Raw genomic sequence first — 27147 nt, forward strand, 5'->3', positions numbered from 1 at the left:
GCCATCATGGTGAAGGAGCAGTTCAGGGAGACCGATGTGGCCAAGAAGATGTGAGTGGGGCGGCTGGCCCCGCAGCGCCGGGCAGCGGGCGTGTCAGGGAGGCCAGCGCGGTCTCCGCCGTGTTTGGACGCGGTTTGCGCCGCCGCGCGTGGGTTGTCGCTCGCGTGTCCGCGTCGCGGTTGTGCGCGCTCACCCGTGTGCGCTTGTCCCTTCCCGTCCCGCAGCAGCCACATTTGCTTCGGCATGAAGTCCCCCGAGGAGATGCGGCAGCAGGCGCACATCCAGGTGGTGAGCAAGAACCTGTACAGCCAGGACAACCACCACGCGCCTCTGCAGTACGGCGTGCTCGACCACCGCATGGTGAGAGCCCCTGCCCTGCTCCCCTTGATCGTAGTGCTAGGAGCTTTCCTGAAGTGCTTAAAAATAGCGTGAAAGGAAGTGTGGAATTGCCACTTCATTCCGAGAAATGTGCAAATGCCTCTGCTGGAGCGGGGAGGCTGTCAGTTGCACTGTGCTGCTGGAGCATTGCACTGGTGGAACAACACCCGAGTGGGCTTGGAACCTGCTGTGTGACGGGGACTTTCCTCATCCCTTTGGGGGGGTTAGGGAAACTCCTCTGAGGCAGTTGACAGATACATTGAGCTTGGTTGTTGGGTGGCACAAGACCCATCTGTAGAGTGCCTGACTCGGTTGCTCATCGGTAACATGCATCGGTAGCAACTGAAAACAGCAGAATGAGTTAATATCACTTCTCTGTTTCAAAGCTTGGGCAGAGTGCAATGTTACTGGGCATGCTGCTGATGCAGGGGGGGAAAAAAAAATAGCACCCTGGGTCTGCTGGCAGGATAGCTTCAGAAGTGTCATGGACCTACCATTTATTCAGTTAGCTGTTGATTACAGCAAAAACTTTTTTTAAAATTAATTTTTTATTCTTCTTTGCAGGGAACCAGTGAAAAAGACCGTCCTTGTGAAACCTGTGGAAAAAATCTAGCTGATTGTTTAGGACATTATGGCTACATTGACTTAGAACTGCCGTGTTTCCACGTTGGTTACTTCAAAGCTGTGATAGGCATCTTGCAGGTAAATGTATTTATGCTTTGTCGTCAGTGGGTCGTCTGCAGGACGGAAATGATCAAAAAATTTTTTTGAAGCATAGTAGCTCAGAAGACCAAATTAGGGTTGTGCTGTAGCTTTTCTTGGTTCTTATGTTTCTATGCATCTTGGGCGTTTTATGTATTGTAAAATGCATTTACTTAGGCAGTGTTAATTATGTAAGCCATGTATGATCTTAGACTGATCACCTTAATCCGGTATCTGTCTATAATAGTTTGAATCAAATATTTGAGTTGTACTTAATAGATAGGAATTTCAAGTACATCAAAGCTGTGGGTTGTTAAAGTTCTGAAGAGGCTGGATGACAGTTGTCATCAGATGTCTCCTCGAGCAGATCATTTTCTCATGTACTTGTTTCTGTGATACAACCTATGGCATGTGGGTTGATTTTTTTCTGTCCAAACTGTGTACCTCAATCAGAAAAGTATATGCTGGTTCTAATCAAGTTACGGCAAAACCTCTTAAATTTATTTCTGTTAAAACTCTGTGTGTTTCTGTTAAATCATGTTTACATATGTTTACATTTAAGATGATTTGCAAAACCTGCTGCCGTATCATGCTATCTGTGGAAGAAAAGAAACAATTTTTGGATTATCTAAAGCGACCTGGCCTGACATATCTTCAGAAGAGAGGGCTAAAAAAAAAAGTGTCCGAAAAATGCCGAAAGAAAAATACTTGTCCTTACTGTGGTGCCTTTAATGGTGAGTGCTGATATGAGCAGTTAGTGGTAGCTGTGAACAGCGTTTGGCTTTACTTTGACCTCTTGTGATAGGCATCCAAATCTTGAATATCTTTGTCAGTTCCAGGGCTAATGGGTATTAGGGAACAGACAATTGCATTTTCAATTCAAAGAGTTTTCGTATCTCGTGTGTGTGTCTATAAACGCTGAGCTAGTGGCTTGTTTTGTCTGATATGGTAGCCATTTGTGTCAGTAATCAATATTTGATTCTTGAATAATGGCAGAAAGCCTGCTTAACATGTTTTGAGAAACTGAGATTTACTGTCCATGATAAATATCTTAGAAACATTTGTAGGCCTTGTAATTTTGACTGACCTTTAGTCTTCATAATTGTATTAAATAGCATTTTGTAAGTTTAGAATTTTTTGTCCTGTGGAAAAGTTAATTCTAAAAGTGTAGCTTGGAATTTTGATGTTGAATTTCACTGGAATTTGTTCTTCAGGACGCAGTGAAATTGTAAATGCAGTAAAATTTTTATACAGATTTTTCAAAACTCATTTTCTTCTATATGTGTGCTGATGAAGTAACACTGCTGTGCAAGAGGTTGCTGCAGTATTACAGATTTAAATTGAACAGATAATTTAAAACTTGTAATGCAGATTTTGCTATTTGAACTCTCAGAAGTTCAGATTTCTTTCTGAACATTCAATTTTCTTCCTGAAATGTATTGGCCTGCCACTTAATTTTCTTAAACATATATATGGCACTCATAACCAAGTAGCTACCTTCCTGTTTGTTCAGAATTTTGCTCATCGAAACAGTATAGACATAGGTCTGTATATTTCAGGGAAAAAAAAATGAATTAGGAAAGTATTTGTACTAGTCTAGTAAGTTTTAGCAATAGTGATACCCGTATGAAATGAAAAGGCTTTCCAGATTTTTTCTATGATTCGCTTCCAAAATGACTTTAGAAATTAATTAGATAATATATAAATGCACACCTTAGTTCAGTTTTTATTGTGAGAACTTTTACATTAAAAATAAAAAAAGAAAAACAGAAATTTCTGATGGAAGGAGATCTGAATGAAATTAAAGGATCAGAGACTACCCTCTTGTGTATTCAGAAAACACCTTGTGATCAAGATGCAATACGGTAGCAGTACAAGTGGGAAGGCTGTCATTGTCCTCTTCCTGTTTCATGACTTTGGGAAACCAGTTAAAGCTGATGAAGTTTGATTATTGTGCTTATACAGAAGGTATATATAGTTTTGGAAGAGAAGTTGACGTGTTTTATAAGTTTTTATTTTTGAAAAACTTTTACTTGCTTGCAGGAACTGTGAAGAAGTGTGGGTTATTGAAAATAATACATGAAAAATACAAGACCAATAAGAAAGTGGTAGATCCAATAGTATCCACTTTCCTCCAATCCTTTGAAACTGCCATAGAACATAATAAAGAAGTAGAATCCTTACTGGGAAGAGCTCAGGTAAAATTTATTATCCCTTACATTTCCTGCTAGTGTTTGTGTATGAAATAGACCACCACAAGCAGATACATTAAAAACCTTTAAGAAGTACTAAGAGTCTTGCATACTAGTAAGACAAATGATTTTTCTTTTTATCCATTAAAGTAACATTAACCTTGGAAAAATAAGCAGCTTATGTGTCAGATTATATTAACACACTAACATTCTCTCTGCTAAGAGGGGGGATATTTTTGCTGAAGCGCTGGAAATATTCATTGCTATGCAGAAATGCATCTTGGTATGTGAAACTTAAAAGCTAAAAAGGGGAGAAGAAATGTAGAGCTGTATAAACTTTGTACATCCTTGTAGATTTACTTGAAGATTGGGATGATTACAATACACTTTTTTTCTGTGCTTCAGAATGATTTAGTACTGAGGAGAGATGTGAATTAATCAGAAATCTTTTTTGTTTCTTTCAGTTTGTCACTGTATGTGAAGTGCTGTTTCTTTCTGCTCTTTGCAAGGCAGGCATATCTTAATGTAGATAACTGAGTAGAAAAAAGTAGTGTATATCTGAGAGGTTTTCTTAAACTACACCAGTAGCTGAACTGAGAAGAGAGAAGTAAAGTTTTAAAAATAAGTTATGGAGGTGTTGATTTTCTGCTAAAACTTGGATATTCATAATTTACTGTAAGTTTGTTGTAAACAGTTTACTGAGTTGCTTTGGGAAGTGATTATGAAATGCTTTCAAGGTCTATTTAAAAAAGAGAGTAACATAGTGAGAAGTATATTCTGTTATTGAAGAAGGAGAAACAGAAGAAAAACAAGAATAAGCAAGCTGAAACATAGTTTTGTTTGTATTTGATAGGAAAATTTGAATCCACTAGTAGTGTTGAACCTCTTCAAAAGAATCCAGGCAGAAGACATCCCTCTGCTTCTGATGAACCCAGAAGCAGGGAAACCTTCAGATTTGATCCTCACACGGCTCTTAGTGCCCCCATTGTGCATCAGACCCTCTGTTGTGAGTGACCTGAAGTCTGGCACCAATGAAGATGACTTGACCATGAAACTGACCGAGATCATTTTCCTCAACGATGTGATTAAAAAGGTCAGTGTCCTTCCAGCTGCCAGGGTTGCCACCTCAGGAAAAGATTTGGTTAGAACTGAAGGTAGTAACTGCTTTTATGTGTGTCTCTGCTTACCATCTAAAAAGCAGCTTATCCTGCAGTGCTATGTCCTTCAACCTTTTATTGAAACACAGTCTTGCTTCAAATGGAGCTGTGCTTTTTGGGTTTTTTTTTTTTTGATTGTTTGTTTTGTTTTTTCCTTTCCCCCTCCCATGGCAATAATACTTTTTGAATGTTTGGATAGGGAAAACATTCTATAACTTTCAACAAATATCTTTTTGTTTACTGTTGAGCTTCTTCCTGCTACTTCTAGGCCTTCCTGTTTCTTTTTTTATTTTTTTCCCTGTATTCCGCAACGTATTGTTGAGAGGCCTGTCCTATTGCCTTGGATATTAAAATGGGTTATGAAGTTTTCTTTCATGCTGTTTTCACAAAAACAAGTAGTTGTAGTCATTATCAGAAAATTCTTTGCTAGTTTCCTACCTGATTATTTTGTAAATTGGCTTACTTATTTTGTTCAGCATAGGATATCAGGAGCCAAAACACAGATGATTATGGAAGACTGGGACTTCCTTCAGCTGCAGTGTGCCTTGTACATCAACAGTGAGCTCTCTGGGATTCCTCTCAATATGGCACCTAAAAAGTGGACTAGAGGTTTTGTTCAGAGACTGAAGGGAAAGCAAGGTTTGTCTGCAAAGTTGTTTTAATTAGTTAAGCCATAAATACAGGCAATTTCAAAGCATCACTTTGTCCACACTTCATTGTGTTGTTTTCGTGTGATTTTCCTTTAAAGTTGTTTTGATATGCTCTCTTAATGTGAAAGCTTTTTTTACAGATAATGTTTTAAAAATGCCTTTCTGTAAATCCATTTTAACTTGCTTGTTTTGTTAGGTCGATTTAGAGGCAATCTGTCTGGAAAGCGAGTGGATTTCTCTGGCAGAACAGTCATTTCACCTGATCCTAATTTACGAATAGATGAAGTAGCAGTGCCTATTCATGTTGCTAAAATACTAACCTTTCCAGAAAAGGTAAGGAGTTTACAACCAAAACTTACTCTTGTTTGTGGGTGTTTTTTTTTAATTTTTGTTGTTGTTGCTTTGTTTTGATTTCATTTTTTACCAGATATCAGTGTTGTAGTTTTTTCTAACTGGAACAGCAGAGGAAGGCAATAAGCATTGGATGTGATAGCGGTTCAATGATACTATGCTAGTTCTGTTGCTGCTAGTAGGTGCAAATTATTTCAAGTGTGTTTCACTTGTTTCTGATCAAAGTTTTTGCACAACAGGTGAACAAAGCAAACATTAATTTTATGAGAAAACTTGTCCGAAATGGTCCTGATGTTCATCCTGGAGCCAACTTCATTCAACAAAGGCACACTCAGATGAAAAGGTACTGTGATGATCTGAAATGATTCATTTTGTCAGCTTGTTTTTACTGCTGTGTGAAAAGAGTTATATATAAGGATTAAAAATATATATGTTTCAATATCCATTCTAAATGACGTTAACTTCTTGTTTTCTAGTGATAGTGAACCGCAGTTAGATTATTTTAGGATGGGCTATCTTGTGTTTGGTGTAGTAGACGCTAAAGTACTCTGGATAATGTAAAAACGTGGAATGAGGTTTGTATTCTGGGAAGTACTGAGAGGCGTAGTGCACATGGCTCTGCTGTGTTGTTGCAGTTTATTTGTGTGCTCTCACTAGCAATTGAGATGGTCTGGGCTGGCTCAGGGCTGCTGTCTCTGGTACTGGGAGCTCTGGAGCTTGGGGGTTTAATGATGCACAGGAGCCAGCGGTGAGGAGCTTCCTGCTGACTGCCCTCAGGGAAGGGCTAGTCTGCCCTCTGGTTAAGCCTAGTGACAAGAATTGTATGTTAATGAAACTCCTAATCATAGGGTTATGAATTTTCAAATCTTTATGCCTAGGCTTTTTTCTGACTTGTAGTTGTAACAGTGCTTTTGGTAATTAACACTGCAGATTCATGATTTATTTAAAACTAACAGGGCTGGTGTTTAATATGCAACATTTTGCACACCACTTTATCCCCTAGTCATTATAATAGAAATACTCCAACATTTAATGGAAGAACTTACATTATAAATGCAGTATATTTTCTCTATGTCTTTCTGACTTAATTATTTCTGTCTCTATTGCCACGTGTTGCTATAAGGTTTTTGAAATACGGGAACCGAGAAAAGATGGCCCAGGAGCTGAAGTTTGGAGATATTGTGGAGAGGCATCTCATAGATGGTGACATAGTGCTCTTCAACCGACAACCCTCTCTACACAAGCTGAGCATCATGGCTCACATTGTAAGTGCACACAGGCTAGTAGAGTGCTAGCACATCACCTGAGTCTTAGATAATTTACCTTTGCTGCTGTTCATCTCTCAAACTGGCAAAAATGAATAGCTTTTTCTGAAACATGGTATGACGAGGACCAGTCTATTTGTCATTATGCCTGAGAATTGAAGTGGAACTAGGCAGTGTGCATTGTTGTTAGTGGACATAATGGATCTTGATATCTTTTCTTGCCTAGACCTTTCATTTTGCAGAGTAGATGTGATCCCTGCCAAGCATGCTCTATTCTAGTTTTTGTATAAGCTCTAGATAACGTAGATTAGTACTCAGATTTGTGTAATGCAATCGGTTTCTGTCAGTACCTGGTTTCAATAAATCATTTGATCAGAAATTATGATTTAAGTCTCTAATAAAAAGACAGATAAGGAGACACTCAGGTGTGTCGTGTGACATGGCATTTCATTTTATTAATGTGTTTGACTGTGTGCTGGTTTGTCTTTGTCCTCTTTTACAGGCTAGAGTAAAACCTCATAGGACGTTCAGGTTTAATGAGTGTGTCTGTACACCGTATAATGCAGATTTTGATGGAGATGAGATGAACCTTCACCTTCCTCAGACAGAAGAAGCAAAAGCAGAAGCACTTGTTCTAATGGGGGTATGGAGATCATGTTGCTGTTGGGATTTGGCTAGTAGCAGATGAGCTATGCCCTGAACCTTTTATGTCACATGTAAAATCTGAATTAGTTATTTAGCTACCTGATAATGATAATGCTAAACTGTGAAGTAGCCCAAAAAGTATGAGAAAGGGAATTGAGGGGAAAATTAAGGTTCTTTAAATAAATCTGTTACTTGTCAAGTCCATTAGCTTGTCCATTAGACAAGTATTTATTATCCTTGGCAAGTACATGATTTTAGATTAGGTGAATTTCTTTAGTATCTTTCTGCCTGACTAACATTAGCAATAGTGAGCACTGCCAGAGGAAGATGGCTGTGTTACCAGGTTCGTATTTTGCCTTCCAGTCTGACATCTCAGCGTTTTGGGCTGTCTGACCAATTGGAAATGAGGCAGCAATGGTGAGGTGGTGGTGGAGCAGTGTTTACCAGAGAAGACAAGACAGGAGATTTGTCTGATGGAACTGAGAGATAAAGGGTCAAAAGGATGGTAGATAACAAGGGATCTGATGGCTGCTGTCATTTTTCTGTGATGTGGGAGTGGAGTCAGTGGCAACAATCTGAGGATTTTTCCAGTACCTTGTTCGTTTAGGGCACTGTTGATTCACAAATGCAATATCAGTCTTTTCAAATGCATTATCTTTGTTTCTTATCTCACATAGACTAAAGCTAACTTGGTAACGCCAAGAAATGGAGAACCCCTAATTGCTGCTATTCAAGATTTCCTTACAGGTATGTACATAAGCTTCTCCTAGAGGTGTGTGTTTGAACAGTTGTTTGTTTTATTTTTGTTACATAATCACTGGAGGAATTAAGGAAAAAAAAGTCTGGAAAGGATTTACTACTGATGCTGTGTAATTTAAGTGGTAACTGGTGCCAGAATGAAATCATTAATCATTTTTTAATACAATCTAGGTGCCTATCTTCTTACGCTAAAAGATACCTTTTTTGATCGAGCCAAAGCCTGTCAAATTATTGCTTCTATCCTAGTGGGAAAGGATGAAAAGATTAAAGTTCGCCTTCCACCCCCAGCAATTCTGAAGGTGAGTCAAAGTATCTTTGTTTTTCTAATGTTATGAGGCCTTTCTCTGTTTTATGTTTTTTGACCTATGGTGATGCTTTCAACAAAGGAATTTCAGTGACAGTTCTTGTTTTCTCTGACATTTCCAATGTATCAGATATAGTAAGGCATAAAATTCAAGAAACCGGGGTCAAAGCTACACAGGAGTTGGGTGCCTGAGGCTTAACCAAGTTGACCTTGCATGGTGAATTCCTAAACCATCAGCTGTCACCAGCCAATTCCCTTGGGGTTAAAGCAGAGTAGTTCTGATACCATGCTACTGTCAAACGGATTGCCTGGCTCTTGATCATCTGTAGAGGATGTTTTATTCTTAGCTGGTAAAACTGAGGTTTCTATGCAGACTATTGTCTGGCCAAATGGAGAAACCACATTATTCCATGGGTGCCCTGAAGCAACGTGTTGGGATGCTGGGTGCTTCTGAATTTCAGTATTCCAGCCTTAAAAGATGTCACACCTGTGAAATAACGTTTTAACTGTTAGTCTAGGAATCTAAGGATTGAAGAGGATGATAGCTATGTAATTTTTGTTAAATCATAGTTCAGTATATAAAAGTTCATTTTTGAAAACAAAATTTTACAATTAAACTCTGCCTGCTTTTTTAATGTAGTTGTATCATAAAACCTCCAACCCTAATTTTTGTCCCTTTGTTCTCTTAAGCCTGTAACACTGTGGACAGGAAAACAGGTTTTCAGCCTCATTCTCAAGCCCAGTGATGACTGTCCTGTAAAAGCCAATCTGCGAACGAAGGGCAAACAGTATTGTGGCAAAGGAGAAGACCTGTGTTTCAATGATTCTTGTGAGTGACACTACGGAAGCTTTGCTTTACAGCTCTTCAAATAATCTGTAGAGATTGAGTTTGCTGCTACTGAGCTCTAGTGGAATTGATAAGTGTTCTTGAAATGAAAACTAAAATTATGCATTTGTTCAAAAGGCTGGAGTCCTATTGAACATCAAAGAAAAGACCTAAAGGCTTTCTTGTAATAATGTTTCTTTTATATAATGCTATGCTTGTAGTGATGCTAATGCAATATTTGAAAGTAAGAAAGGCAAGAAAAGCCGAGAAGCTTAGGGTGGCTGTGCAGAGGGCAAATGGGAAGATGTAATATCTCACATGGAAATAGTGATGCCGGGCTTAGAAGTCAAACAGCAAAAGGAGTAAAGCTATGAAAGGAAGATGGGAATTTTTCTAAGAGATCAAACTAACTGAGAGGACCAACTATGTCCTCTCAGTTAGGGAAGTCAGAGTGTAGCAGAGAAGCAAAGGTGGAGATGAGCAAAGCTTTTCTGGTTAATAATTTAATTCGTATGGTAACACTTGGGGGAAAAAAATGAGCAGATAATTTTAGTTTGGGTTTTCACTGCTGGGAAGTGTGAGTTAAGGAACCTAGGGAGGAACCACTGATTTACATTGCAGTGCAGTTGTTATACCAAACATTCCTTCTTGCACTTCTGCAGATACGGTAAATATATGCTTGGAACTTTGTTATTTTCATTAACTCGGCTTTTATATAAAAACTTGTTTCAAAATGTACTGCTAGAGTTAAAGTACTACTTAAAAAATGAGTTCTTTATTTCATTTCTAGATGTCACAATTCAAAATAGTGAGCTAATGGGTGGCAGTATGGACAAAGGAACCTTAGGCTCAGGATCCAAGAACAATATCTTCTACATCCTGCTGAGGGACTGGGGTCAGGTAGAAGCTGCAGATGCCATGTCACGGCTAGCCAGGCTTGCTCCTGTCTATCTTTGTAAGTAATGAGGAAGTACGTTTCTTTGCCAGACAGCATCTTACACCTAAAATAACATTTCCTATTTTGATTTGTGTTTTCTCCCTATGGTACTGAGTTAGCAGAATCATTTTGTTATTTTAATACAGCTAACCGTGGCTTTTCGATTGGAATTGGTGATGTTACCCCTGGACAGGGCCTGCTAAAAGCTAAGTATGAACTCCTGAATGCTGGCTACAAGAAATGTGATGAGTACATTGAAGCTCTGAACACTGGCAAGCTGCAGCAGCAACCTGGCTGTACTGCAGAAGAGACACTAGAGGTAAAACTTCAAACAAAATGAATATATGTTTGGAGATTTCATGAGTGCATTGCTGTTGTGAAAGCTCAAAGCTGTCTGCTGAGATGCATGTGTGAATGGATTAAGGCCACTTAGGGCTGATCTTGTAGCTCTTCTTGATTTTTATGCTAATGGTAGATAAACACTGAATGACTTGTGTGATCCTCCCACCCTGCCAGAAGTATTGGGGTAGCACGTAAGAAAGAAAGAATACAGCAGCTAAGCAGAATGGAGTTCATGTCACGTTTACCAATATTTACTGAGTAGGTTAATAATCAATAGCAACACCAGTGATTGTAATCCACCAATAATTAATTATTGCACAGTTATCTACTCATTTCTAACTGTTTCTCTATGTCTGAAAGCAGAGTCTTACAGTCATTCTCTTTACTCAGTATATGTATTTTTGATACAGCTAGTAAGCCCTTAATACATGGCGATATTATCACTGCAAACTATGCCCAAAATTTATTTTGGGGATGAATTAGGCTGACTAACAGCTTAACTTGATGGTTGGTGTAACTAGCTTGTGCTGGTGATGCTGCCAAAAGAGGCAGAGCTACCCCCCATTTTATAGCAAGCCAAACTGCAATTATTTGTTTTATTTCATTTCACTAAAAGCAAACATCTAAGTTTGTTTTTCTTCTCTTTTTAATTCCCTATGGAGTATTGAAGGTACTGGTAGTGAGTGACAGGGTACTGTTTGTGTATGGTATTTCTAACTCATGCTGTATCTTGGATTTCTTGGATTCTAGGCCTTAATCCTTAAAGAACTCTCTGTTATCAGAGATCATGCTGGCAGTGCCTGTCTCAGGGAGCTGGACAAGAGCAACAGTCCCCTCATCATGGCTCTCTGTGGTTCTAAAGGTAGGACTTGCTCAGGTTTGGAGTTAAGTGCTGCTTGCATCACTGTTGTTGTCATTGCTTGTGCTCCCTCTATAGCCTGTTTTGTACAGGTGGTCAAAGGTGCAGGTATTGAGTTTGTCCTGTGTGTTTGGCATGACTCTTCTTGGTAAATATATGTGGGCTATGGTTAATTGAAATCCTACTGACATATTGTGGGAATGTTTAGACTTGTTGTAAAAGATGAAAAGCATCCTTCTAGTATTGTAGATGTTTTTAAGATGCTTTCTTTAAAATCAGTAAAAAGATCTCAGGTGGACTTCTTATCCCAGAAATCTATCACACAGAAAAACAGCCAGAAATGATGCCTTAAGAATTGGAGGTATTTTTCAGTCCTCAGCTTCTAAAGCACCATCTGTGTAGTAGATACTTGTTTTATATTAAAATTTTTGTCTGAGGTTTCTTTTTATTCTTGATACCTTAGAAGAAATCATTTTAATTGTTCTGCCTTTCTTGATCTATTATCTGACAAATTGAGGAAAGCCTTAGGATGGAGCTTTTCTATTTCTGAAGAAATATTGAAATCTAAGAAGAAGAATGTATTAGGAGGATAATTTGTGGGAGAAGGACACAATGTGACTTGATTCGTCAGGATTTAGTTTATTGTAGGAATCTTAGTAGACATTAAACCCTTTGTAAAACTTATTAAAAATATTGTAAAATGTTTGATAAATGGGGAGACAAAATATGTAGGTCTGGATCATGGGCCATGTAAACCACAATATATAATAAAACAAGATGATGTTTAACCTTTAATCAGATACTGGTGGCATGATTATCTGTGGCCTAAAGGTAAAACAAAAAGGGTTGGTTATTGTTAGTCACTGTGTAAATGCTAAAATGACAGGATAAATAACAAAAAAGCTGGGTTAGGTGATGCATTTCTGAGGACATGTTGGAAGAATTTCCAAGCTAAATACTAGATTTTCCTCTAAGTGAAGACAGCTCTGTGATTAAAGGAACACAGATGTGCCCATTTGGGAGTGATTGTGGTTGGTTTGTTGGCTTTCTTGGCAGGTTCCTTCATTAACATATCGCAGATGATTGCCTGTGTGGGTCAGCAGGCCATCAGTGGGTCACGAGTTCCCGATGGGTTTGAGAACAGATCCTTGCCTCACTTCGAAAAACATTCTAAGGTAAATTTGGACACCTGCAGTATTTTGTCAACGAAGTAAAATAGATTGTTAAAAGCATTTTAAGAGGGACACATGACAGAGTGCAGTGTCATTCTAGGACTGAAGGACAAGCAACAGATCTGGTGCATGTTAAGTGTCTTAAATATAGAGAAATTAAATCTTAATATAACTTAGTAAAATCTTGACAGGGTTTTCAAGTCTTTATTCAGAACTAAACATTGAACTTTACAGAGCAATTTTCTCAACGTGTATTAAGCTTTATTTAATTATGTGTGCATCAGCTAACTTCCTCAAGTAGTTTAGGCAAAGTTATAATACCTACTTTTCTGTTACATGTATACAGAATATGCACTGTGTTTGGATCTCTCTAATTTTTTTTTTCTTCTACTTTTCTACGTAGCTTCCAGCAGCAAAGGGCTTTGTTGCGAATAGCTTCTATTCTGGCTTAACTCCTACTGAATTTTTCTTCCATACAATGGCTGGTCGAGAAGGTCTGGTTGATACCGCTGTAAAAACTGCTGAAACTGGATATATGCAGGTAACTGTCAGTGGAATGAGGGTATTAGCAATTTTGCAAAAGGAGGATATTTGTCATGGTGGTTTTTTTCTTTGGTGTTTGTTTTTGTCGTTGGGGTGGGTTTTTTTTTTTTTTTGGGGGGGGGTGAGGAAGATGAAGTCTATGTGAGTGTTTGCCGTGTACATAAAGTCCTATAAATTATGTTCTATAAATAATCTATGAATTAAATTGGTTTTTGTGCCTGCTAATGATGACATGGAATTTATTTCCAAATTTAAGTCAAGTTACTATAGGTGTAGGCAATCTCAATCAATAGCTATTTTGAAAAAGAACCTCTAACTTCCTCTCTCCCCTTACTTACTCTCTTATTCTCTCTTCCATCAGAGGCGGCTGGTCAAGTCACTTGAAGATCTCTGTTCTCAATATGATTTAACAGTCAGAAGCTCTACTGGTGACATTATTCAGTTTATTTATGGAGGAGATGGTCTGGATCCTGCAGCAATGGAGGGGAAGGATGAACCACTGGAGTTCAAGCGAGTTCTAGACAACATCAGAGTAAGGATCACTGAAGTCTTAGTTAGAAGTAGCCCCTTCTGTGTAGCCTTTTTTTTTTTTTTTTTTTGCATATTTTTTGCATATTTTTTACATGGAGTAATTTTTTCTCTAAGGCCGTGTATCCATGCCGTAATGAACCAGCCCTTAGTAAAAATGAATTGGTATTAACATCTGAGTCCATAATGAAGAAGAATGAATTTCTTTGCTGCAGAGACAGTTTTCTGCAGGTAATATCATTTTCTCATTTCCTTTTCACATTAGGATTAACCTTCCCTTAACCTTATAAATCTAGGAAAAAGAAATAAATGTGTGTATGTTTCGTTTTGATTTTGCTAGTGTGTTTTGTTTGTTTTAATATCAATCTGTAGGAGCAATGGCTGAATTTGCTACGTTAGCAGCAGCAGTGCTGGGTTGTCCAGTAAGACATTTCTGGATATTTTCTGTGTATATGTGGGACTATCAGGTTAATATGGTAATATGAATTATTATTCTCTTGCAAGTTGTTTGTGTCCACAAAAGCAACTTCAGAAATGGGAGAAACTTCTAGGGATTTTTGAGTAGAAGGTGCCTTTGGTCAGATCTGAGATACTTTGCTGGAACTTCTATCTATTGCAAAATATTACAGTAATTATAATCATATTCTGGAAAGAAAAGTAATCCTCATGGACTGCATGTGAGGAACGGCTAGGACAGAGTCGCACCCTCCCTTATTATGTATGTTTTGATGCTGTCTTCCAAGTACCTGGCTTTAGTCATTTACTTTGCTTGTTTCAGTAAAAATGCCATATACATCTGCATATAGTTAGCTTGCTTTTCTTGATACTAACCCAGCAAAGCACTTGTGTTACCACTAGCAGGGTTTATCTTCGGGGGAGTACTTACATCTTTTAAGAATGAATGATTGAATGTTCACATGACTGTGTTTTGCCGCCTTGCAGTTTGAACTGTGAAAGTCTCATGTTCAGGGGAGCATTAAGTTGAGTATTTGGTTAGCAGCCTGGGCTATGGCTTCGTTAGGATAGAGCAGCTAAAAACAGTAGAATTAACCTGTCTGTGGACCTTGATGTCATTTTTGATTTCTGATGGTGACGACAAAGTCATGAATTCAGTAACCTGCTTTTGGCGAGTTGGTTTGCTTAGGAGATGAGTGCTTCAGAGCAGAAGGTGACAAAGTCAGTAATAGGGTGCGTGTGAACCAGATAAACAATTCAGTTAATAGAGCTGAATTGAAAATGTTGTATCAGTAAACTGAATAAATGCTGTTCACTTCAGAGGCATAGATATAGCTATATAGCTGCATCATCTTATCAGTAATAATTTGTATTTCTGATTTTTAAATTTCAGCTTTTGTTTCATTTTTTTCTTTTTTCTTTTCATCCTGGAAGACATTAACTGAGACAGGTTATGAAAAATATAATGAGGTAATTGTAGCATGTGTGTGCACTGTGTGGGCATAACTGTTAGTGCTTCTTAGCTAAAGATGCTTGTATAGTGCTCCAGTAAGTGATTAGAATATATATGTGCCTGCTTGGTGAATTCTAATCTAGGTGTTCACAACATGACAGCAATTTGGCCAAATTCATTTTTAATGGTGAACACCATGACACACGAATTAATCCCTGCAATTAATTTCGGGATTGTTTTGATATCTATTTAAACTTAAGAGATCTATTTAACTTACTTAAGAGATACATCCCTCCTCTTCCTTTCTAAAACTTGTCTTCTTGACCTCCAGGGGTATTGGTATGTATTTTTCCTGATGTTTTCCTATCCCTTCTTCCACTTTTCCCTTCCAGAACAGATCTTGCTTACTGCTGTTACCTTACCAGCAGGTTAAGCTGGTGGGTTTATTGCTGTAGTGCAGAATAAGTCTATCCAGAATGGCTAAACAGCCTTTTTCAAGTACACTGGCCTTGGTTCTGCCTGTACTCTGTCCTCCCTCAGGGGAAGTCAACTGCTGCAATAAGCCCCTTGCTGTCTGATGTGGCTTTTGGCAGATTCAGCTTAGTGTTTTAGGCCAGGGATGCTGCAGCCAGATTCTCAGTGCTCCACATGGTCAAGCTCCAGGCTTCTGTGCTGGGAAACACAGGATGAACACCTGCACGACTGGGCTCTCCACCCTGGCTGCTCCTTGGGCTTCATGTCAGCTGTGTAGGAGCTGACAAGGTCCACGTAGAGCCTGAACTTACCAAGTCTGTTGGTTGCCCCGTTCACCAGGCTCAGGCCGAAGGGCCTAGTGGGTCAGGGCTGCATCATAGAAGCTGTTTTCTGAGCTAGCTCTGTGCTCAGGGAGGAGAGTGTTGCACTCCAGAGGAAAACTCCACAGAGAGGCTCAGCACAGACCAGCTACAGTTGGTAACATAAATGCATCCATAGTTTGGATGTGCTCGGGGACTGCCAAAGAGAAAAATAAATTGGTGATCCTAACATTGTATTTGCTGCTCTGCTTCCTAAGCCATTCCTATTGCAGCCTTTCTACATATTACGAATATCGCAGGCAGTGTGATAACTTCTTTTGATTCGTGGTTTATTGTGGTTGTTACTGTTATTTTTATTTTTCGTTATTATTGCTGTCCCCGATTATATCTGAGTAGGCAAAAATATAAAATAACATATCTTCTTTGCGAGAGAGTTCAAGTTGTCACATCTCAGTTCTGCCCCTTTTCCTATAAAAGAAGGATCTTTCCAGAAGCAATTGCCTTTAAGTATTTCTAGGGCTTTGTTTTGTTTTTTTTTTATTCCCCCTTGACTGGATGCTCTGAATGATCTTCTGCAAGCCATGCAATATTCCTTTTTGTTTACTGCACAAGTAGTAGAAAGACTAATTTTTCATATGACATTAATAATCGATATTTATCTTGGAAACTAAATGATGTATTATATCAAATATCTAAGAGTGAAAACACCTTCCCAGTGACCGAATAGCTCGTCTGTAAATGACTGAGTTACTGCAGGACAAAAGAGGCAGACATGTATAAATGCAGTTTGTTGTCATGCGAGAGGGAAACAGCTTGAAGCCTCATGCCACTAGCACACTTCTCCCGTCAGTTCTTTCACTAGCATTTTGTTCTAGTGTTCATGGAAAATAATGAGCTGTCCGAAAACACCTTGAGCAGCAGAAAGAGTATCACTATTTGGAGAATCTGAGGCTTCTCTCAGGAGGTAATAGAACAGTATTTAGATAACAATTTATGAATGAAATTTTAAAAATACAGTCGCTCAGAGGTTTATTCAGTGCTGCAGGTAACTTTCAGTGCCCATCTGTGCAGCGGTTGGAAGGAGCCTCGCGCCGAGTGAAGTGTTCCTTTATAGCAACTTTTCTGGTGGTCAGGCAGGCTTAATGGGGTGGAAGGGGTTCAAATGCACTCTTAAGAATCAAAGCATTCACTCCTCCACAGAGATGTTCTTAAATCATTGCTGAAGGAGACAGGAGTTATTTGCTTTTGTTTTTTTCTTTGTTTTGTTTTGGATAGCCCGTGCTTTGGTAATGACTTGCACTGAATCCAGTTTCAGAGGAAAATCACTAATAAGCCTCATATTTCATGATCTCTAGAGTACATACCTGTCTCCTAAGCTAGGCATAATGCCTGAATGATGCTTCATAGAGATGTTGAATATTTTTATGAAACTATTATGTCAATCTGCATTTCAGTAAGGGCTTTTAAAAATTCCTTTGGGGTTAAACCTGATGAAGGAGGGCCAGTTTATGTATTAGCCCATGTTAAATGCAGTTTCCTTTATATGCTTCTCTAGTGACACAGTCTTTCCACTTTGACTTATTTTGAATGCTGAGAAGTGAGTGAGAAAGTGTTTGGGTTGATATGCCCAGAGAATAAGTATTTTTGAGGTTCTTTTTAATTCTCCCTACAAATTTTGAGGTGGAATGGTCAGAAGAGTGTCAGTGAGTGGTGACTGGAAAAAAAATGATGTACTCAAGTCAAATCTTCATGTGTTCAGTGTGTGCTCAGGAAGAATACTTTCAGGCTACTTATTTTCAAGCAGTGATACTAATCTGTGGCTACACGGGACGCAGTATGATTTACTAAATTATAGTTTGTGTGTCTATGATTTGATAACTCTTGCTGTAAGCAAGTAACTTACTGTTGAAATTTTCTATTTAAAAAAAAAGTCTTTGCTGACCCCTATTTTATTAATTTCAGGAAGTTAAAAAATTCATCAAAGGCGTTTCCGAAAAGATAAAGAAAACCAGGGACAAATACGGCATTAATGATAATGGCACAACTGAGGTAACTAAGTCTCATGGGGCTAATTATGCAGTTATTGTAGATCTTCATAAGCTTTTGCATCATCAGCTGTTGTCTCTTTTCAGCCACGAGTTTTGTATCAGTTGGATAGGATTACTCCAACCCAGCTAGAAAAGTTCCTGGAGACTTGCAGGGACAAGTATATGAGGTACGTGCTTGGCCTGTTGCTTGCGCGTGTCTACTTTTTACCATTTGGTTTGCAAACTGTCAGTAATTATAAGCAGAGTATTTTTTTTCCCTCTTTTGCTCTCTGTAAATACTGATTCAGGCAAAATAAGCAATAAGACACAAATGGCCCCAAAGACATAAACACTGCAAAACAAAGGTAGAAGAAGGATTAAAAAAAGTTGCCATTTACAGGTGGGAACGACACAGAGCTAAGTGTGGTGTGAGAGTTTTAAGGGTTTGACAGAGCCAGGATTTTCACCTTTGTCTTGAGTCCTAATCAGATGTTTTCATTAGATGACTTGTTACAAATCTGGTTGGGTTCCGTTTATGTTTTAGGGTAAAAAAAAAAAAAAAAAAAAAACTTTTCTTTTTTTTTAAATCCATGATTCAGGAGACTTGAGCATGACAAGTAATCTGCTTGTGCTGAGGCACTTGTCCTCTGAAATGGCACTAGTCATACCTGGGAGCACAGTTTTCTGCTGTCACTACTCCTTAGTTGCTTGAACCCTCAGACTGCACTTGGACAGTAGATTGAGGTGGAAAACAAAGGTGCTGGAATTCAAAATGTCTGAGGATATTGTTTAAACACTAACACTTGGAAACATCTGTATAGACTTGTTACTTGCAAGACCCTCCTTGCAGCACATTGTTCCAACAGCCAGAGTCTATGTAAAATAATTTCTGAGCTGGAAGAGAACAAACTTGATGGTTCATCTTGAGCTACACAATCTATCAAGACTTATGTTACACTTTGATGTTCATGTTCTTGAATCTATTACTCACTTCTGGGAGGGTTATTTCCATTTTTGCTGATCTTTAACAAGACAGCGTTAGCATGAGTAGCCTCACCTCTACACTAATCCTTGAAAGTTGTTTCACTGACTTAGCAAAAGTCCCGAGTGTCCTGGGGTTTGTTCCTGGGTGTACAGCTTGCTGCTGGTCACTGTCTTATTGCATCAATTCCTTGCTAATGTGGTTTCCTTTTCTAGAAACTTCATGTATATATGAAATTCCTTACCTACATACTTTAAAGTGATTATCTGCTTTTGTTTTCAGGTGCTAGCATTACTAGTGTATGCTTCTCTTAAATGTGGGCTATTTTTAGTCGCATATTATTTTAGTGTGTTACATGATGCTGGTGTATGGTGGCTGATGCTGGTCTGCTAGCTGAAATGTGCTATATTAGGAAAGGATGTTCTTGTTGTGATGCATGCTTCTGCTTTATAGGCTTCTGTTATTTTATCAGGAACCGAAGTCTCTGGGATAGCTGCAATTTGGGGGTAGATAGAGCATGAATGAGTGACAAGAGATCTCCAAATAACAGTGAAAACAATAACCTCCAATGATTTTGTTTTGCAGCCACGCAATTTCATCAGATGTTACAAGCTAAACACTATTAGATAGCATTTTTACTTGGTAAGAGCTCATGAAGGAAAATGCAAGATGATGCTACAAATTAGATTGATTTAGGAAGTGGTATTGTCCTGTAAGTTCTTGAAGTTGCTTGCTCTAGAAAAGATGATCATTTTGCGCTCTTTGCAAGTTGGAGAATACTAATTCCAGAATCTGAACAGAATTTTAGGGGAAGATGTAAATTTCCTTTTCAGTCTCCTTTTCAGACTACTTAGCGAGATGGTCTTTATTTCCTCTACTATGAGGACAATCAATTTTCAAAGCCTGTAGGTTTTGTAAAGGGTCAGATAAGAAATGGTCCCCTTATGTGCAGAGTTAGAAGAAAAGTAGGCCATCAATTTAGGCTTTTCAATAAACTAAAAACAGTAAAGCATTAATTTCTGGATTTTGATCTCATTTAAAGAGTTATGTTCACAATAACTTAAAAGACTGAAGCTCTCCTCTCCTAAACATTTAAATGGGAGTTGTGAAAACATCAGAGTATTCAATTCAGAGTATTCAGAATATTCCATTTCCTGATTGGAGAATTTTGAATTTCCTGCTTTACTTTTAGGAGGAGGGAAGTACATTTTTTATTTGCTGTTTATGGATATTTTACTAGGGCATCCTCTCGCCTTGCATAAGATAAGTGTCTGAGTACCAGTGACCTTTGACTCTCTGATGTTGTGTGTTTGGGTTTTTAAAAAAAAAGAAAAAAAAAAAAAGAAAAAGTTGAAAAAGTTACCAAACTCATATGTACAGGAGAGTTTTTTATCTTTGCTTGATTAGGATTTTATGCCTTGTTGAGTTTCATGTCTCTTCGTGTGTTTGATACAAGGATTTTCTTTTCAGGGCCCAGATGGAGCCTGGTTCTGCAGTAGGAGCTCTTTGTGCACAAAGTATTGGAGAGCCTGGCACACAAATGACTCTGAAGACTTTTCATTTTGCTGGTGTTGCTTCAATGAATATTACCTTGGGGGTGCCAAGGATCAAAGAAATCATTAATGCTTCAAAGGCAATTAGGTACTAATGATATCTTGTTATTTGCTTTAGTGAAGCCAGAGTGATAAACTGTCAATATGAATACTGAATCGTATATCGAATTGAAATTGAATATATATAGTGTGTGTATATATATGGAAATGGAATATTTAGTATATACACATGGCAATATGTATATACCAATATATATATATGATCAGTATATATGATATCATACGATGTATATCAGTATATATGTACTGATATCAGTACATTACATTGACTCTGTTACATACCTGAACAAGAAAAATATATTGTCTGTCCCAGGAAGTGATGAATTAGAGCTAGAAAACAGTATTTCAAATTTTATTATTTTTGAAAATCAAATGAGTTAAACCCATTACTGACTGAAAAGCAATATTGTCCCCTGAAACTTAATGTTCCATTAGGTATCCCATGTCTTGTAAGGTTTTCTGGAGTCTAGTGATAGTTGAAACATGCCTGTTCCTGGGCTTCCTGAAAGCCATGCTTAAGTAATACTAGAGTAGTGCAAGCCACCAAAATTATCCGGTGTTTTATCATAGTAATTTCTTGTGTGTTTGCTTATTTTTAGCAACCTGAGGTAGCTGAAGAATAACATTCTTAAATGTACTGAGGAGAACAAATGTCTTCCTATCTTCGTTAATATTATCTTAGATTATGTGATAGATTTCCTAAGTCTGGCTGTCATACAAATGGTCATCTTCATAACTCTGTTATTTTTCCATGTGTGATTATTCTCTGTAGCACACCTATTATAACAGCACAGTTGGACAAAGATGATGATCCTGATTTTGCCCGTCTAGTTAAAGGAAGAATTGAGAAAACCTTATTAGGAGAGGTAGGAAAAAATGTGTTATAATGCCTTAAATGTCATAATTAATCTTTTAGACTGTTGTTCTAGGACATTTTAGCTATTTTCTCATGCTAACTATTTCATTACTTTCTCTTGAAGATTTCTGAATATATTGAAGAAGTGTTTCTTCCTGACGATTGTTTCATTCTGGTCAAGCTCTCGTTGGAACGCATTAGACTGTTGAGATTAGAGGTGAGTTGTTCAGACTATGTTCATGATGTGCTTTGGGAAAATTCCAAAGGATCTTTTGTTTCTTTTTCAGAAGCAGAAATCAGACCATCAGAAGTGAGAAGTAGAAAGTGAATGAAGCATATGCTGTGCTACATTGCACCTAGTCTTTTTTTTTTTTTTTTTTTTCCTTTTCTGAAATGGACAGTTTTTGCTCTGTTTAGCAGACTTACTTCTTAGTGTCTTGCTAAATATAAGGAAGGTGCAGGCCCTCAACACTTGACAGTATTTCACTGTTGTGAAATAATTCGCTGTTATTCACTGTTCCCTTTGTTTATTTTTCTACATTCCACTTTTTGATTCAGACCAAAAATCTGCTACATCTTTTTGAGCAGATTTAAAAGTTTTAAGTTATATACTAGTGTTTGACTGCTGTTTCTTTTTGCCCCAGGTGAATGCAGAGACTGTGCGCTACTCGATTTGCATATCCAAACTCCGAGTGAAACCTGGAGATGTTGCTGTCCATGGAGAGGCAGTTGTATGTGTGACCCCTCGGGAAAATAGCAAGAGTTCCATGTATTATGTTTTGCAGTCCCTTAAGGAAGAGCTGCCTAAGGTAAAAGCCCAGTCTTGTCTCGTGTTTTGGGAGATAATCATTAGTAATAATTTGGGCTTTGCAGTGGGAGATGGAGTGTTTTTTTTTGTCAGTATTTATAGTGGAGGTAGTCTGAGTCCAGAACGATGATTTGGTGGACCCCATCACAGCATCTGGCCTATTTTGTGGTTGGTGTGAGAAGATGGTTTACTTTGGATTTTAAAAATGACACTCAGGGGACCTTATTATTGACAGGGTGCCCTTTTAGTTGTGTGGATGCACCATTCAGATAGCCTGATCTGAATTTGAGGATTTTGATGTAAAATTCAGGTAGTGAGTAAGGCTAATGGTGTAAAGTGAATGTCACATGTACACTAATGTATTTAAGAAGGCAACACCTAGTTTTGTGTTTATTTTAATGCATCACGTTGAGATTGGAGCTTTTAAATAAGTTTGAATGCTGATAGAATGTACCTTATATTCTATATACTGCATTGCTGTACAAATCAAACTCCATCGGGCTTCTGTTTTGTCAAGGTGGTTGTACAAGGTATACCAGAGGTTTCTCGAGCTGTCATTCATATTGATGAACAAAGTGGTAAGGAGAAATACAAACTTCTAGTTGAAGGTGATAACTTGAGAGCAGTTATGGCTACTCATGGAGTGAAAGGAACCAAGACAACCTCTAACAACACTTATGAGGTAATGCTCAAATCGGTACTGTGGGTTTTTTTTCTCTCCTCGTTCTGTGTTTATTACAAGTGCTTGTTTCTGTTCATATGTAACAATTTATAGCCAATCATACCTCATTTCACTAATAGTGGTCAGAATGTATTGATACAAGAGAATAATTCTGCTGGCAGCACTGTTCCGAAAAGGTTTTTAAATGGAGGAATACAAAATGGTTGCAGTAGAAGCTGTGTTCTTCTGATGACAGACATGTGCTCAGAAACTTACTGACTTCACACATGTGGTTAGTCGTTAATCCAACAAAATCTTGTTTTTCTAGGTAGAGAAGACCTTAGGAATTGAAGCTGCTCGGACCACCATTATCAATGAGATTCAATATACAATGGTGAACCATGGTATGAGCATCGATAGGAGACATGTTATGCTGCTCTCTGATCTAATGACATACAAGGTTTGTACCAATCTACTCAAATCATATTACCATGTTTGGGAAGAATAGGGATCAGCTAGGAAGATGGAAAGCAGTTATAGGTTGATAGAACTTGGGTTCAGAGATAGTTTGACAGCAATGTTGTGCCATCTAATACTATTGCTTATACATCAAACAAAACGGTTCACTAATCCAGTTCTTGGCGGGGAAAGAAAAAAGGTCTACTTTGATAGGAAAAAAAATGATGTAAGGAGTAGAGCATCATAATTTCACCATGAAAACGCAAAGCCTAAAGATGATAGGATCAAGTCAAGTGTGGGGTAGCCACACATGCAGCTTAAGGCTTGGGATGCAGGGAACCACCTGGGCTGTAGCTCGTAGCAGCTGCACTGTGTACAGGAGTCAAAGGATCCAGGCTTTGCAAACAGGACCAGGTGGCAAGTCGAGTAGGAACAGCCTTCCAGGACTTGCTCTTACAAGGTGATATCTGCTCTTTATTGGTGGATGCTTGCCTTAGCAACTGATCTGTTAGCTGTATTTGAATACTTAATTTAATACATGTTGCCTAGTCAAGTCAGTTTTTCTGCTTTTGCCTTGCCAGAGAGCAGGGGTTTAATTTGGACAAAACCAATGGAGGAAATGAGGTTTCTCTAACTACAGCAGCCCCTCAGGCTGATTGTGCTGAGCTGCTGCACTGCGGTGGACAGGGGCAGCACAGTGTAGGGCTTTATACTCACTGGGGTTTGGTACTTTATCTCTTGTTTGTGCTTCTGATTTGTGCCTCAAAAGCTGTATGGCCTTTTACAATCAGGATGTTTGGTAGTGGCAGAAGCACAAATGGACCAAATCTTCATCAAGGCAAAAGCAGTAGCTGTAGTAAAGTGTTTTTGTAGTTCTGTTCTTGAGACACCCTATAAGTCTGTAGCTCAGCAACTAATACATGATTGTGTGTTTGCTCCTGTGTCTGTGTCCTTCATTGGTTCCAATATTTTTGTCTCAAAAAAAAGAATTTCTTTAACAGTTCGTAATGGGTTCTGTAGTTTACAAATAATTGCTTCTGTTCTACATAAGCATTGAGGACTATCAAAATATTCACCTTCAAGATGTTTAATTCTGAAGCAGCATATTTTATATTCCATACTATATGGTAGATAGCAACTTTTTATGTACTGTTCTTTTATCATAACTTTGTTAGAGTAAATACAGTGTTTTTGTTACTGTTTTAATTGGTTTCTTTAGTAAGTGGAACTGACTTCCAGGCATTATAACGACAGTCTTTCTCTGCGTTTCCCCACCAATGAAGGGTGAAGTGCTGGGCATCACGAGATTTGGACTGGCAAAAATGAAGGAAAGCGTGTTGATGCTGGCTTCTTTTGAAAAGACTGCAGATCATCTCTTTGATGCCGCCTACTTTGGACAGAAGGATTCTGTTTGTGGTAAGTACTGCAAATTTCGTCACAGTCTGTGGTCCTTTTTCAGCAGGAAAACTCTTGCGAGCCCTTTGTCAAAGTTTCTGTTCAACTTGGGTGTCAAAAATGTAAAGACTGAGGCCAGTCAGTGTTGTCTTGATCCTAGAAATTTATGAGATGTTCCTGTAAGTATTGCCTTCGACTGGCAATGGGAAATCTTGAAGTCAGATGAGCAAGTGTCTTAGGTTTCTTAAGGCAGACTTTGACCAATTTATGTTTTTCTCCTCTCACCTCTTAAATAGGTGAAATGCCAGGAAATTTGTCCCATTCCTGAATTATTTGCTGTAGTTCTCTTTGCACTGCAAAGGTTTTTTGATTAAAAAAATTTTTTTCAATCTCAAATTAGTCAAACTGTAGTAAATATTCCTTCTTCATGGATAAATTGCAGGAATTTCAAGGAAATTTGGCTGGATTTGACTAAAGTCTTTGAGCAATGAAGGAACATGAATTAACTTTGCCTTGCAACTTCTGTAATTGATAATAGGTGGAATTCATTTTCTCTGAAGACATACACCACGATATTCTTTCATTGGTAGAAAAGATGTTTACGTTGTTTCTCTCTAATTATTTAGAATTTCTATAACAAGAATTGTGTGACATAGTGATCTGCTGTTCTGATGACCATAACATCATAGAGATGTTGGTCTGTACGTGTGATGTTCCAGAAGATTTCAGAAATCAATGCATACAGCATAGTGAATGAAAAAATATTTTGAAAATGTTACTCTTCAGATGCTTCAATTTATTTATTTTTTCCACTAGGTGTTTCCGAGTGCATCATCATGGGAATCCCAATGAATATTGGAACGGGACTTTTTAAGCTGCTGCACAAAGCAGACAAAGAATCAGCCCCTCCTAGGAGGCCTCTGATATTTGATAATAACGAGTTTCATATTCCCATAGTTACATAGCACTGGGGTAAAACAGAGGGCAAAGCAAGGAACAGGAAGAAGACATATAATTTATATTAAGGAATGTATATTTTCAGTTCTGTGTCTCCCAAAGTAAGTGAATTGTAAAGGAAATAATGTGAGAACTACCCCGTTGCTGACCACCTGTTTTTAGAGATATGAAAGAGGCTTCTCCGCACCAGAGAGGATTGCGTGGATTGCGACTGATTTAAAAATAAATAAGTAAATAATAAAAGGTTTTGTGCTAGAGTTCTCCATGCTACAAATAATAAATCAACAATATGCCTTGAGAAGAATAAAAACTTGGTCACTTTATGTAAGTTATTTCCCAGGGTAGTGGGTGCTAGTTTTTGTAGAAACTGTTTGTTTCCTCATGATCACAAGTAAAGCTTTCAAATGGAAATGTGCTTTTCAGTGATTTAGGAAGAAAATACAATATTGATATTGCAACATCAGAGATGGGGTTTTTATAAGTGAGAAGTGTCTACCTTATATTGGCACTACGGTGAGTGTCAGTAAAACTAGATTATGACCAAATAAGGCTGTTAAAGTTGGAGGATACTAAGAGGTTCTTAAATCATAGGTGTACCTTGTTAAGGTACTTTGCATGAACCAGAAAAGTAAGTAACTTTAAGATAATACATATTTTCTTAAGTCAAAATACATCTACTGTTTTGAATGCTAATTGCAGTGGGCCAGGTGCCAGTTTAAGAATAGGTGGAAGTGTAAGGTTTTCTTGGTATTCTTTGACTGGAAAAAATCCTGTTTCAAGTCCACTTTTCCATGGAGATCGGTATCTAGGCTACTGAACGCTGGTGCTTCAGAAGGTCTTTGTGCAGCAGAGATAAAGCCAAGAGTGAAGTGCATGTTGGAACCTGCTCTTCTAGGAAAGGAAGTGCTGCCCTTGGAGCTGTGTGTGTGGCGGGGGGGTGTCCAGCGTCAATGCTCCGGTTTACTAGCTGGCGGATCTGAAAGCAGTGCTTACAGCAAATAGTGCTGTAAAAATTGCAGATTGTTGGGAAAATAACTCCGAAACTTGTTGATTTCCTTGGACTTTTGCTATCTAAATTTTAGAAACTGGGGAGAATTTCCTGGCATTGGTGTCATGGGACTTGTGTACTGTGTAAAGTTGTAATATTTAATACAGATGTAGGTCAAGTTGAACAGTAAACATTTCCAATAAAAACATATTTCTGTAACATCTGAGTAGACATAAAATTCTTGTACGATAGCTTGATTTATTTTGAGATGTGTGTGTTATCAACCTGGTACTGAATGTGCAGTGTATATTGGAAAATACCCACAGAAGCATCTTGTGCATTTGTATGGAGAGCTCCAGGAAATGGCTGACTGAACCTAAATTAATATTTAATATAAAATCTATCTAGCTTAGTCAAGTAAGTACAAATGCCATCTCTTCCTCTGAGCAAGTAATGTACTTCATAAGCGTTTTACCTAAAAATTGACTGTTTATAACAAAACTTCGCATTTGCAATGATTAAGCATTTTGTATGTACAGTTAAAGCTAGCAACTGGATTTTGCTCATAAGCACTCTTTTAAGGGTCAAT

General features: G+C 38.1%; 1 protein-coding gene across 2 annotated transcripts; it reads left to right on the plus strand.

Moving 5' to 3' along the window:
- On the plus strand, nt 1-25695 carry POLR3A (RNA polymerase III subunit A). Of its 2 annotated transcripts, XM_088526401.1 has the most exons (32): nt 1-50; nt 225-360; nt 943-1080; nt 1643-1814; nt 3124-3278; nt 4126-4365; nt 4906-5068; nt 5276-5412; nt 5670-5773; nt 6554-6695; nt 7198-7338; nt 8018-8087; nt 8271-8398; nt 9094-9232; nt 10020-10184; nt 10313-10485; nt 11259-11370; nt 12424-12542; nt 12943-13080; nt 13444-13614; nt 13728-13841; nt 15000-15035; nt 17775-17861; nt 17945-18027; nt 20292-20462; nt 21207-21300; nt 21415-21507; nt 21935-22099; nt 22616-22780; nt 23088-23219; nt 24502-24634; nt 25430-25695. In XM_088526401.1, the coding sequence occupies exons 1-32, from the start codon at nt 7-9 to the stop codon at nt 25576-25578; spliced, it is 4209 nt and encodes a 1402-aa protein (XP_088382527.1). In that variant the 5' UTR covers nt 1-6; the 3' UTR covers nt 25579-25695. The 2 variants fall into 2 exon arrangements, with proteins under 2 accessions (XP_088382527.1, XP_088382526.1); XM_088526400.1 differs by lacking the exon at nt 15000-15035.
- The last annotated feature ends 1452 nt before the right edge of the window (nt 25696-27147 follow it).

Source organism: Tinamus guttatus, unplaced genomic scaffold (assembly GCF_059628265.1).
Source record: "Tinamus guttatus ecotype Peru unplaced genomic scaffold, ASM5962826v1 Tinamus_guttatus_pri_ptg000246l, whole genome shotgun sequence".
Lineage (NCBI taxonomy): Eukaryota > Metazoa > Chordata > Aves > Tinamiformes > Tinamidae > Tinamus > Tinamus guttatus.

Excerpts from the sequence above, each read along its gene's own strand:
- POLR3A (XM_088526401.1), top strand. The coding sequence starts at position 7 with ATGGTGAAGGAGCAGTTCAGGGAGACCGATGTGGCCAAGAAGAT. Across the intron at positions 7,339-8,017 it reads AAGCACTTGTTCTAATGGGG|ACTAAAGCTAACTTGGTAAC; the intron begins GTATGGAGATCA and ends TATCTCACATAG. Across the intron at positions 13,081-13,443 it reads CTGAAACTGGATATATGCAG|AGGCGGCTGGTCAAGTCACT; the intron begins GTAACTGTCAGT and ends CTCTTCCATCAG.